Source organism: Microchirus variegatus (assembly GCF_963457635.1).
Source record: "Microchirus variegatus genome assembly, chromosome: 8".
Lineage (NCBI taxonomy): Eukaryota > Metazoa > Chordata > Actinopteri > Pleuronectiformes > Soleidae > Microchirus > Microchirus variegatus.
This window is the reverse complement of record NC_139809.1, coordinates 17,032,640-17,045,710: the sequence shown is the minus strand read 5'-3', so window position 1 is coordinate 17,045,710 and position 13,071 is coordinate 17,032,640. Positions and strand designations below refer to the sequence as shown.

The window sequence follows — 13,071 nt, the reverse complement described above, 5'->3', positions numbered from 1 at the left end:
TGTGTGTGTGTGTGTGTGTGTGTGTGTGTGTGTGTGTGTGTGTGTGTTTAAGCCGTTTCAGTGTGGCAACAGGCTTTTCATAACCATGGCAACTCACTGTTTGGTCCTTCCTCCACTCTTTACCGCCCTTCAACTCCCCTTTCTTCTACCCTCTCCTCCTCCTCCAGGTCTCCAGTCATATCCAGGTCTTAGCCAGAAGAAAATCCAGGGAGTTTCAGTCCAAACTAAAGGTAAAGACAGATGCAACGATCCATCACATTAGGAATATTGAGCACAGCGAGGATTAGCACTAATTACCTCCGTGCGAATGAACAGACAGGAACGGCGCCACCTGCAGACCCAGGCAGATAAAGACACGCACTTTGTTGTGTCAGATACATGAGCTGTAGATACAGTTAGTGTACTGAGTTTGCCACCAGGTGGCGACTCTGCTGGTTGGGTTTGCGAAAAGAACTCCTTTTGAATGAAAGTCTGTGAGAAAACACTTGGTTTATAACTTAATTTATAAGTTTTCCTGAGGAGTTAAAAGATTAAATCACTACTTTAACTCTTCCTAGAAAGTATGGAACATGTGAGTGGACACCAGTGTGATTGACAGGTGGTTATCGTGAGTTTCTGTTTTCAATCGTCTAAGACTTCAAAATAAAAGACTACATATATTTGTTTTGCCAATGCCATAACCTGCCATTTTAAAAACAAAACACCCCCAACTTTGTAACAAATATTTAACATAATGTGGTTAAAATGCTGCCGCTTTTTTATGAAAAACTATCACTGATGAAAAAGCAGTAAAACGAGTCATGCCAGGACCGTCTAATGGAAAAGCGCCACATGTTTCCCATAACCCACTCCTAAAAAAAACCTCTCACTTCAAGTATTCAAATTCAGTCCGATTTCAGAGTCACTGCCTCTGTTAATGTTATTAACCTCCCCGAGGAGAAGCCCTTTCTCGCAGTGCCAATTAACTTGAGTGAAGCTGCCAATTAGTGAGTTCTGCAGTTATTGCACAGCCTGTAATTCCATTTCATTCAGCTGTTTGCTGCTCTGCCGTTCATAGAATAATAGATACGGTCACAACGACGGCTCAGGCGAAGCTGTGACTCTGTTGCGTTAAACAGCCCATAACAATGATCAGTCACGAACTCTGGGAGAGGTTTGACCGTCCAACAAATCTCTGACTTTGACCAAGATCCCAAAAAGGACAATCACAAATCAACAAATGTGGACACCATCATGGACGAAGACAAGCTCTTACGAGTTGTCTTCCCAATTTAACGTGTCCGCACATTTGGTCCTTGAATTTGAGGGAATTGGTTCCTGGAAAGTCCTTGAATTTGATGTTAAAAGCCAACAAAACACTGACTTTGACCAAGATCCCAGAAAGGACAATCACAAATCAACAAAGGTGGACACCATCGTGGACAAAGACAAGCCCTTACAAGTTGTCCTCCCAATTTAACATGTTTCCGTACATTTGGTCCTTGAATTTGAGGGAATTGGGTCCTGGAAAGTCCTTGAATTTGATGTTAAATGTCCAACATAAGACCAATTTTGACCAAGATCCCAAAAAGGACAATGTTAAATGTCCAACATAAGACCAATTTTGACCAAGATCCCAAAAAGGACAATCACTTGCTGCAAATCAACTTAAGTGGACACCATCATGAATGAGGACAAGCTCTTACAAGTTGTCTTAAGTCCACACATTTGATCCTTGAATTTGAGGGAATTGGGTCCTGGAAGGTCCTTGAATTTGATGTTAACCAAGGTGTGGGAACCCTGTTCTAAGCTTCACTGAAACGCCTTTACTCTCTAAACACTGCTGCTGCTGCTGCTGCTGCTGCTTTTCCATAACTGACTGTGTTGTGTTTATTTCTGTGGTCTTGTGACACAAGAATGACCAGTTATTTTTTTTGAGCATGTCTCATGCGTCTCATGTCGCGTCCCTTGCTGTTTTTGTGGACACTCAGGACCACAGCGCTAAGGAGAAAGCCCTGCAGAGCATCTCCTCCATGTCCTCGGCTCAGATCGTCTCAGCCACCGCCATCCACAGCAAACTGCTGCCGGGAATAGTACGAGCTAGCTTCCCTGGTAACGCACAGGTAACACACACACACACACACACACACACACACAAACACACACAGCCCATTTAAGGTGTGAGGACCAGCCAAATGTCTCTGTGTTGGTTTTTAAAATGTTTCTCTGCAGCACCTTGAAACTACCTTTGTGTGAAAATGCTTTGCCTTGGTTTGCAGCCTCAGTTCACCGTGTGTGTGTGTGTGTGTGTTTATTTTCAGCTGTGGCAGGGCATGATTCCTGGGGGACAGTCCAGCTCCACCACAGAAGAGTGAGTCACGTTCACCTTAAACAACCTCATCTCACTTTTCACCATCACTGATTCTCAGCCTCAGAATAATAACTCCACCCGTTGGTGTTTTGTTGACACCGGAGGACATGGATAAATATCGTCACATGAGCAGTGGCCTATTGTTTTTAAAGGTCCAGTGTGTAAAAATTCAAGGGTTAATTGTTCCTCCCTTTGGCAGGAATAGAATAATTACATTTAAGCGTACAATCACCCGATTGACTGGGTTTTCATTAACCCAGAATGAAGCAGCTCTGTTTAAAGCACATTTTGGTGCTATGTCTTTAAAGCGGATAGACATTGTTTGCATTACTGCCACCTGGTGGACCAGAGTGGAATGGCACATGGTAGCCAAGTTAATTTAATAAAGTCTTCCAGACAGTAAAAGGTTCCCGGGTACTTCATGATGCGTTAAATGTAGGTAAAACAGTTCTTTTTCAGTGAATAAAAGTACAAATCTTGCTCGAAACACAAAAGATCGATAATCTGCAGGAACATTTCAGTTCTTTAAAGGAGTTCCAGGTACTTTTTTCCCCACAAATGGCTGTTTATATTGATTTGCTGGTGATTGATCTGGAAGATGTCCGCTCGTTGAAAGGGGTTCTAACCCTTAATTTAAGTTTTGAAAATTGTGCGAGAAGCAACAAACCCTACACTCTTAGAAATAAGGGTTCCAAAAGTGTCCTTCTACAAGGGCTGATGTTCTACCTGGAACCATTTGCTTCTGAAAAAAAACATTTCCAAAGAAAGGGGCTTTCAAGGGTTCTTGGTAACACTAATGGTTCCAGTAAGAACCATTTTGATCCAGAGAACCCAAATAAAACCCCTTTCCTGAATAAAGGGTTTTAAAAGGGTTCTTGGTGGAACCCTCCAAAAAGGTTCCAGATAGAACCTTTATAAAAAGGTTCTATCTGGAGCCAAAAAGGGTTCTCCTTTGAGGACAAGCACTTTTTTTTCTAAGAGTGTACTCGAAACGCATGTGATCGATGATCTGCAGGAACATTTCAGTTCTTTAAAAGAGTTCCAAGTGCTTTTGTTTGCAATGCGACTTATTTTTGAAAACCGTGCTAAAAGTACAGAACCCTAATCGAGCTGCAGGTGAACGTTCATCCGCGAGAACCTTTTTTGGGGCTTTCAAAAAGTTCCCATTGAAGAAAATAGTCTTGGTGCTTAAAGTACAAACTCTTCTCAAAACACAGGTGGACGTTGATCTGCAGGAAGATCACAGTTCCTGGTCATTTTCCGCCCCTCAAAAGACCTGTTGTTATGTTTTGAAAAGCGTGCTACGAGTTCAAAACCCTTCCCAAAACACAGGCGATCGCTGATCAGGACAGTTCTTACAAAGAAGTTTACCTCCAGGCTCTTTCGTCTAAAAGCCTGCGCCTTATTGAATCCTGCGCTCCATTGTGCAAACCCTGCTCATTACATTGCTCATCTCTATTACACGACCACATGATGATGAGGATGATGACGGCGCTCATGCTCTTGACCTTCTCGCTCGTACGCGACACAGAAGAGAATTCAGCCTCTTCATCGCTCTCCTCTCTGTCTTTTTGTCCCCCCCCCCACCCCCTCCCACCTCCTCCTCCTCCTCCTCTTCAGTATCAAGCCGTTCTCCCAGCAAGGCTACAGTGTGCAGACAGCAGGGACCACCACAATCTCAGGTGAGAGGGAATATTATGGTACAATTATGTCTTTACTCTGGAGAAGTCATGTCGTCTTCTCTCCTGCTCGGTTTACCCTCTCTACAGGGTGCTTTCTTGACTCAAGAACATGTGTGAACTTTGTCCATATGAGCGTCTGTGTTGTCACTCGTAGCCTCCACACGTGGGCATTTCCAGGCACCTACAGCAAACTACAGAAGATATACTGTCTGTAATATGTTATGCTGTATGCTAAACAGTTGTGTGTGTGTGTGTGTTCTAGGCTACGAGCCTCCAACTACAGCACAAACACACAGAGAGCCGGCATGGCAGGGTCGCTCCATCGGCACCACCAAACTACGACTGGTGGAGTTTCAGTCTTTCTTGGAGACGCAGAGGGACCAAGAGGCAGTAAGTGTTACGCACACACACACACACACACACAGACACACACACACATTTTTGTACTACTGGGTTGTTGACAAAGTGAGGACCAGCATTTCCACCATCTACTTCATGAATGACATCTATAAAGAACTTCTGGGTGCAGTACCATAAAATGTCTGCAGGTGGAGCCCCAGAGCAAAACGTGTGTGAAACACCTGGGCTGGAAAACGGGTTTTTGTACCATATTGAGGACCTCTGTTAAAAACGAGTATAGCATGTTTACGACCTAAGGAAGTGATTTGAATGAAAACAAATTGAGGACCGGCCAAAATGTCCCTACTTCGTAAAAATGACCTCACTTTGTTGGTTAAAAACCCTCACTGGTCCTCAGTATGCCGCATCTAACAAATAGTTCCTCAGAAATGAGGTTCTACCTCATTAGGACTAGGTTTTAGTCTCCACGAGGACTACTGCCCCTGACAAGGTCAGTATTGATGTCAGAAAAAGGTCCTAAAGAGGCAACAAATACAAGAACACAGACACACACACAAACAGACACACAAACAAACACCTCCAGACTCCAGACAACAACAAGCTCAACCTATTGTCCTGGATGACCGATGACCCCACAGCAGAGAACTGTGTGTGTGTGTGTGTGTGTGTGTGTTTGTGTTTGTGTTCGTGTGTGTGTGTGTGTGTGTGTGTGTGTGTGTGTGTGTGTGTGTGTGTGTGTGTGTGTGTGTGTGTGTGTGTGTGTGTGTGTGTGTGTGTGTGAGTGTGTGTGAGCTCAGTCTCTCTATCATCCTGTCACTCTCTGCTCGGTGTGTCGTTTTTCTCCAGCGTCTCACTGACAGCTGACCATCCATCTAACAGAAAAAACACACAAACGTTGAATGTGAAGTTTTTTGTACGGTGACGTTGAACAGTAGATGTAAATGAGGAAGAAGAAGAACAGGAAATAGACGTACGAATCATGACAGTGCAAAGTTTCAGTCAACGATTACTGACAGTAAACTGCTACACTGATAGATGCTAGTTTGCTAGCAATAGATAGATAGATAGATAGATAGATAGATAGATAGATAGATAGATAGATAGATAGATAGATAGATAGATAGATAGATAGATAGATAGATAGATAGATAGATAGATAGATAGATAGATAGATAGATGCTAATTAGTAGCTTAGATAATTTGCTACCATAGTTAGAATAGATAGAAAAATAGAGGTTTGTTAAGTAGTTTAGATGCTTGTTACCTACCATAGTAAGCTTTGCTCGCATAGATAGATAGATAGATGGATAGATAGATGGATAGATAGATAGATAGATAGATAGATAGATAGATAGATAGATAGATAGATAGATAGATAGATAGATAGATAGATAGATAGATAGATAGATAGATAGATAGATAGATAGATAGATAGATAGATAGATAGATAGATAGATAGAAAAGTTAGCTTAGATCAGTTTATCAGTGAAATATTTTCGTTTAAATCTTTCTACCAAAGGTTCCTGGAACTTTACAGGAACAAAGAGGTTGTGTCAGAAACAGTGAATGCGCCTGTTATCTTGTTATCTGAATTTTCCCCTCATTTTCATCAACATTTCTCTCTCTTTCTCTTCCTCTGTCCTCAGTACAACAAGCACCTGTTTGTCCACATCAATCAGAGCAGTCCGAGCTACAGCGACCCTCTGCTGGAGTGTGTGGACATCAGGCAGATCTACGACAAGTTCCCCGAGAAGAAAGGCGGCCTGAAGGAGCTGTTCAGTAAAGGGCCACAGAACGCCTTCTACCTGATCAAGTTCTGGGTGAGCACATACACACACACACACACACACAAACACGATCATATGACTTTGTTGCTAAAATCTGCTCAAATAGTGATGAGTAAAGATGCTGGTTTTTCCTGTATTTTTCCACCCATTGCCACGTCTTTGTCTGTACCTGCAGGTGTGTGTGTGTGTGTGTGTGTGTGTGTGTGTGTGTGTGTGTGTGTGTGTGTGTGTGTGTGTGTGTGTGTGTGTGTGTGTGTGTGTGTGTGTCCACCTGGGATATGGAGGTGGTGGGTTGATGAAAGCACAGTTGCTTTGTTTGAACACCTGCTCACCTCCTGACTCTGACTCGCTCACTCTCCACCTGTGTGTGTGTGTGTGTGTGTGTGTGTGTGTGTGTGTGTGTGTGTGTGTGTACACTGACTAAAGGACTTTCAAATATCCCGGCAACCTCACACGTCACTGTGACCATCAGGTATCTGAAGTGTGGGGGCCCAGGCAAAATGTCCCCACAAAGTTGGGTTTTTAAGGTTTTTTGGACCTCAAAGACACAAATACAAGTATACAATCAAATAATGTAATAATAATATATAAAAACCTGCACAGAAACAAACTCTGACATTGAAATATAAATAAAAGTGTAGGTTATGATTGGTTAATAGTATTAATATGGTAATCTTAGGTTTAAAATACCATACAATTATGTACACAATTGTCTCTTGTTTTAAATTATATAATGTGGACATATTGTACCCTAAAGGTCAAAGGTCAGATTCTATAGATCATCATGAGCTGCAGAGAAACACACTGACCTGAGTTAGTCAGGTCAGTGTGTTTCTCACTCTCTCAAAAGATGCACATGGATGAGTGTTGTCAGGGCGTGTGTGTGTGTGTGTGTGTGTGTGTGTGTGTGTGTGTGTGTGTGTGTGTGTTCTTAGTCCAGAGACACACAGTGTTCCTCAGAGAACTCATTATGAATAGTAAAAACCTTCTCCTCCTCCTCTCAGCCTGTGGTCCAGGTGCAGCATGTTCTCATTGTTCTGTTTACACCTTAACACCTGTCCACCCCCAAAAACACAACGTTACACAACCACTTTGTGTGTATCGCGGAAATTGGAGGGCCTAAACGTGCACGAAAAAGTCACAAAATGATAGCGCGATTCTGTGATTCTGGTGGTAGTCATTTGGCGATTTTTGCACATGTGGTATTTTAATGACCTTTGATGCAATCAACTTCAAATATGGTGAGGTCACTCTCGACTAGTTAGGGAGCAAAAGTTATCAAAAGCTCTCCTCTATGTTAAACGGTACAGTAGCTAGGGGGCGCCAAATTTTGGCTTTTTTCTGTATATATTGCAAATTCTAGGGCCTAAACAAATCACAACATTTTGCGTGATTTCAAACAATAACACTGGTGGTCAGTTTTCACGTACATGAACGAAAATCGGTACACACGTGTATTGGCTCAGGACTAACAAAAAATGTCATCAGGATCCATGACCTAAACCAAACAGGAAGGTGGCCATTTTGGATTGTTGCATGTGGTATTTCAACAGATTCCTCCTAGAGCTTTAGTGCGATCTTCTTCAAATTCAACAAGGTTACTCTAGTCTAGTTAGGGAGCAAAAGTTATCAAAAGCTCTACTCTATGTTAAACGGTACAGGCGCTAAGGGGTGCCAAATTTTGGCTTTTTTTCTGTATATATCACAAATTCGAGGGCCTAAACAAAATCACATTTTGCGTGATTTCAAACAATAACACACCGCGATCATCTTTAAATTCAGCAAGGTCACTCTAGACTTGTTAATGAATAAAATATATCAAAAGCTCTAATCAATGTTAAATGGTGCAGGCGCTAGGGGCGGCAAATTTTGGCTTTTTTCCCGATGTTTCGCCAAAAAAACAAAAAACTTGCATAACTTCCCGCTAAAAAGTCAGATCTGATCTAAAATTGCTGTGATTAATTATTGTCACATTCAGAGGAAGTCTATGTGAAAATATTACATTTTGGGGGAAAAGGCACCCCCTGGTGGTGACAGAAAACAACTGGTTTTACAATTTCTTACGGGGATTATTGTATGCAACTCAAAATTGTTGAAATGACTTGTTGTAGATTGTTTCTGATAAATTGTCGCAGATGAGATGGCACAGACGCTAGGACCCGTTATCACTTTATATCCTTTTATGGTTGAAAATCTCGATTATTCCGATTATTTTTTGTCCACCAGAGGGCGCTGTAATCTTCATGAGTAATCAAACCTACCACCAGTCTCTTTCCACAGACTTTTACTGATGTTGTTCGTTTCTATTCATCCATTTAATAACATTTGTCCCGTTTTCTTTATGTTATTCTTATTCACATTAAGCTTGAGCCCTAATACACAGAATACCTTTGTTTATCAGATGTCTGCTATGGAGATACAGATATATACGTTTATTTCTGTTTTAATGATTAACACTTCTGCTGTGTGGCCACCAGGCGGACCTGAACTACAACGTGCAGGACGACCCGGCGGCCTTCTACGGCGTGAGCAGTCAGTACGAGAGCTCGGAGAACATGACCATCACCTGCTCCACCAAGGTCTGCTCCTTCGGCAAGCAGGTGGTCGAGAAGGTGGAGGTGAGCGCGGGTTTATCCTTGTTTTTGAGTCGCAGTCCTGCAAAAATCAAACGAGAACCGATAAAACAGCTGCTTTTACAGAGATGGAAATAATATCACTTTGAAGTTGACGATGCTTGACCTGCCTCTCTCTCTCCCTCGCTCTTTCACAGACGGAGTACGCGAGGTTCGAGAACGGCCGTTTCGTCTACAGAATCAGCCGCTCGCCGATGTGTGAATACATGATCAACTTCATCCACAAGCTCAAGCACCTGCCGGAGAAATACATGATGAACAGTGTGCTGGAGAACTTCACTATTCTGCTGGTGAGCGAGCACACACACACACACACACACACACACACACACACACACACACACACACACACACACACACACACACACACACTATTACTACTACAAATTTTGTAAAAACGCCCTTCAATGCTTTGTTTGGCTGGAGGCTGCAGAGACGTCATGGTCACAAACCAGTCTAGTTTGGTGGAAATTTTTTTTTACATTTTCAAATTTAACCTTCATGCAACTTTTTAAAAAAGTGACATTCTTTACCTTAAGGCCAAAAATGTCCGCTCACCTTAAACTGCTAGTTAGCATTATAAACTATACAGTGATTTATTTTATATACATATACATATACATGTATATATGCGTGTGTATATATATATCTATCTATATCTATATCTATGTATGTGTTTATATATACATATGTAAATGTATATATATTATTTATTTTACACCGTTAATAATTTTATTTTGTCATAAAAAAGTAATTCAATCGAAAATCTACACATTATCTTGTTATTTTTCTTTGCTATAAATTGTGATATAATAAGGGAATTCATTACCCTTCATGCAACTTTTAAAAAAAGTGACATTCTTTACCTTAAGGCCAAAAATGTCCGCTCACCTTAAACTGCTAGTTAGCATAATAAACTATACAGTGATTTATTTTATATACATATACATGTATATATGCATATATGCGTGTGTATATATATATCTATATCTATATCTATGTATATGTTTATATATACATATGTATATGTTTATATATATATTATTTATTTTACACCATTAATAATTTTATTTTGTCATAAAAAAGTAATTCAATCGAGAATCTACACATTATCTTGTTATTTTTCTTTGCTATAAATTGTGATATAATAAGGGAATTCATTAACCTTCATGCAACATTTTAAAAAAGTAACTTTCTTTTCCAACAACAGTACAGACAAAATATTTGCATTAAAAAAAAATATTTTGCAGACTGAAAATCATGTTTATGTTTTGAAATCATGTTTTGGCATGTGGCGCCACCTACCGCCGTCTACCAATCATTGCAGTTAGTAGAGTCTCAGCTGCCGAGCAACCACTGGTTGTCAGTTACGTCAGAAAACGAAACCTAAAAGACCTCGGTATTTTGAATTTCAATGTAGTAACTGTTTTTGGTTCTTACATATGGCACCTTTAACTTCATAAATTTATTTTGATAATTAAATGTATTAAATGCCAGTTTTACAAGGGCAATTACACAGATTTAAACACACAAAATATGCAGTATTTTCCATACATTATATATGATATGTCACCAAATACCAACAACACAGATTTTCCATCTGCAGAAACAGCAACACTTATTTTTAATACATTATTTTGAACGTAACTCAATAGTTTCTGTACAGACTTTCTCTGGCCACACTTATATTACATTGCCGCCACCTGCTGGATTAGCAGGAAAATTACAGGTTGCTACAATGGGTCAAACACAGACTCAGGAACGTAATTGCCTCCCTTTAAATTCATGTATTCACACTGAGGATGGTTTTGAGTTACAGTAAGTATAACTTTATGATTACTATGAAACTGACTGTTTTTTTTCTTCCTGTGTGTGTGTGTCCGTCCAGGTGGTGAGCAACAGAGACACTCAGGAGACCTTGCTGTGCATGGCGTGTGTGTTTGAGGTGTCCAACAATGAGCACGGAGCACAGCACCACATCTATCGACTTGTCAAGGATTAACACTTACACACACATATATAAATATAATTATACAGCAGCACACACCACACACACACATATGGCTTTTGTTTTTTTTTCAGAGCTAAAACGTCAAAAACAATTCTGCGACACAATCTCGACGTACAGTGAAGAAAGGAAACGGCCACACACACAACAAAAACAAACAAAGTGAAAAATTGTGCTGCAGAATTCTCCCATTTTAACACAAAAATAAAGAATATACTGAATATTACAAACGTATTAGGCGAGAAAAGCACAGTGTCAGTGCCGCCATGGAAACGCATTAATATCAACCTGCTAATTGGTTCCTTGCAGCGAATCGGTGTGTTTTTGGAAAAAATGAGTGTGTGTGTGTGTGTGTGTGTGTGTGTTATCAGCCACGAAATGAGCAGACACTGAAGGTCAGACCCTGTGTATCGTCAATAACACTAAAAAGGAAGTAACACTACTGTATTAACATATAGTGTGGTTTCGCGGTGGATGTGGAACCACTGCAAATTGTGCGAGCTTTATTCTCGCACTGGAAAAACAAAATAAGATGAATAAGAGTTCAAGGGTTTGTCCCAAAGAAGAAAGAAAAAACAATTTTTTTAACCTTTTTGTATGTTTTCTTTAAAAAAAAGGAAGAAAGAAGAGCTTCTAAACTTTGGGAAATTGTTTATTGATAGTAGCACATAGACTATATTTTGATTCCAGGAACACTATCTAAAATTTATGTCAATAATAATAAAAATAATAATAATATTAATAAAAAAGAAAATTATAAGTGAAATTTAACAATTCAGGTACCTTTCTGTGCAACAACAGGTGACTCTTCATATAGATATGAATAAATATCAATGACCTTGTTTAAGTTATAATCCTTCAGAGTTCAGTCCTGCTTATATTCCCAGTGTTTCCTCTGACCCTTTCACAATAAAAGCCTCATAATTTTAAAATGTTGCTCCTTAAAAACAGGAGTCTGGCGCCCTCCATGTACGAGATGTGTAAAAGTGAAGCTCGTGTTCCCATGGACTTTCTTTCAAGCTGGCATTCTTTTTGCAACCAGTAGGTTCGCCCCCTGGTGGCTATTTTCTTAAATGAGCTATGAATAACGTGCAGAGAGTTCTGGAGAATTTGTTTTCCGAACATTCTCTGGAGTTTAGCCGTTTCAGACATTTTACTGGAGAATATATAGTATAATTGTACGCTAACGTTACAGAAAACGTACATGTACATGTTTTTCTGTCGCTGTCAGAGACTGTTTCTGAGGATTATAACTTCAAACGCATCCATTTGAAAACACTGTGACTCTCGTGAACCGTACGTACAACGTGTTCAGGGTGTTGAAAGAAACGTTAAAAAAAATCTGTCACCTAGCTTAGCTCAGTATTCTTCTACCAGCTAACTCGAGCTTTAACTAGCCTGAAACGTCAACACGTCCACGTTCAAACCGAAGGTTGCCCCGACAGAGGACTTTTAATAGGGTTGCAGACACCGGTTCCCCTTTAATCAGAGACTGGGTTTCTACCAGTTACTCGAAAAATAACGTTGGCGTCGTTTATGTCAAGTTTATGAAACACAAACCAAAAACTGTTGAAGTGTACATACTGTAGCAGGTGTCATGCTCAGCAGCATGAAGTGCCTTTGGTTGGAAACTGACCTTGTCGCTGTTGTCGGATTTTATCAAATATACAAAACACGTGATCGGGTATCAGAGTCAGAAGAACTCGACAAGACACCGTTTTCCTGTCTGTTTTTTGTAAGATTTGACTTCATGTTTCTTTACGTGACGGATTCATGTTGAAATGGCTCATGAATAACGTGACGGTGCCTCATTCATCAGATGCAACTCTCATGGCTTGTTTCTTCAATAGAAGAACAATTTAAAAATCAACAAATGTGCGATTAAAGATTTGTTTTTTTAAACTCGGGAACAGGTTGGCAATTTGGAACTTGCACTTAATTTTACTTTCTCACAGAGACACCACTAACAGATGGTATGATTAGCTTAGCTTAGAGTACTTAGCCGCAATAAGTGGAAACGGCTAAACATAGCTAGCATGGCTCTGCCTGAAGATGGAAAAAATTAAACAGCATCAGATGTTGTTTAATCCACCGATTCCTGGATCAGGCCTTTTGGGTGCCCAAAGAAATTGGCAGAATCTTCCCAATTTTTTAGTTAAGATTTATTTGTGTAGTGTATTCATTTACCAAACTTCACTTGGAAATAATGAATTCACAAAGTTATAGCTTTGAAGTCCGGATTTCCAGATAT

General features: G+C 40.2%; 1 protein-coding gene across 1 annotated transcript in view; it reads left to right on the top strand.

Annotated features, from left to right (window-relative positions):
- Positions 1-11,213, top strand: part of tead1a (TEA domain family member 1a) — a gene marked incomplete at its 5' end in the record, with an annotated part of 33,714 nt that extends 22,501 nt beyond the window's left edge. The window contains 9 exons of the mRNA XM_083893342.1: positions 168-230; positions 1,971-2,102; positions 2,301-2,350; positions 3,971-4,032; positions 4,295-4,422; positions 6,039-6,212; positions 8,657-8,797; positions 8,950-9,102; positions 10,701-11,213. Coding sequence (XP_083749468.1) covers positions 168-230; positions 1,971-2,102; positions 2,301-2,350; positions 3,971-4,032; positions 4,295-4,422; positions 6,039-6,212; positions 8,657-8,797; positions 8,950-9,102; positions 10,701-10,814 — 1,017 coding nt within the window. The 3' untranslated portion in view covers positions 10,815-11,213. The remainder of the gene's footprint in view (positions 1-167; positions 231-1,970; positions 2,103-2,300; positions 2,351-3,970; positions 4,033-4,294; positions 4,423-6,038; positions 6,213-8,656; positions 8,798-8,949; positions 9,103-10,700) is intronic.
- Between the last annotated feature and the right edge of the window lie 1,858 nt (positions 11,214-13,071).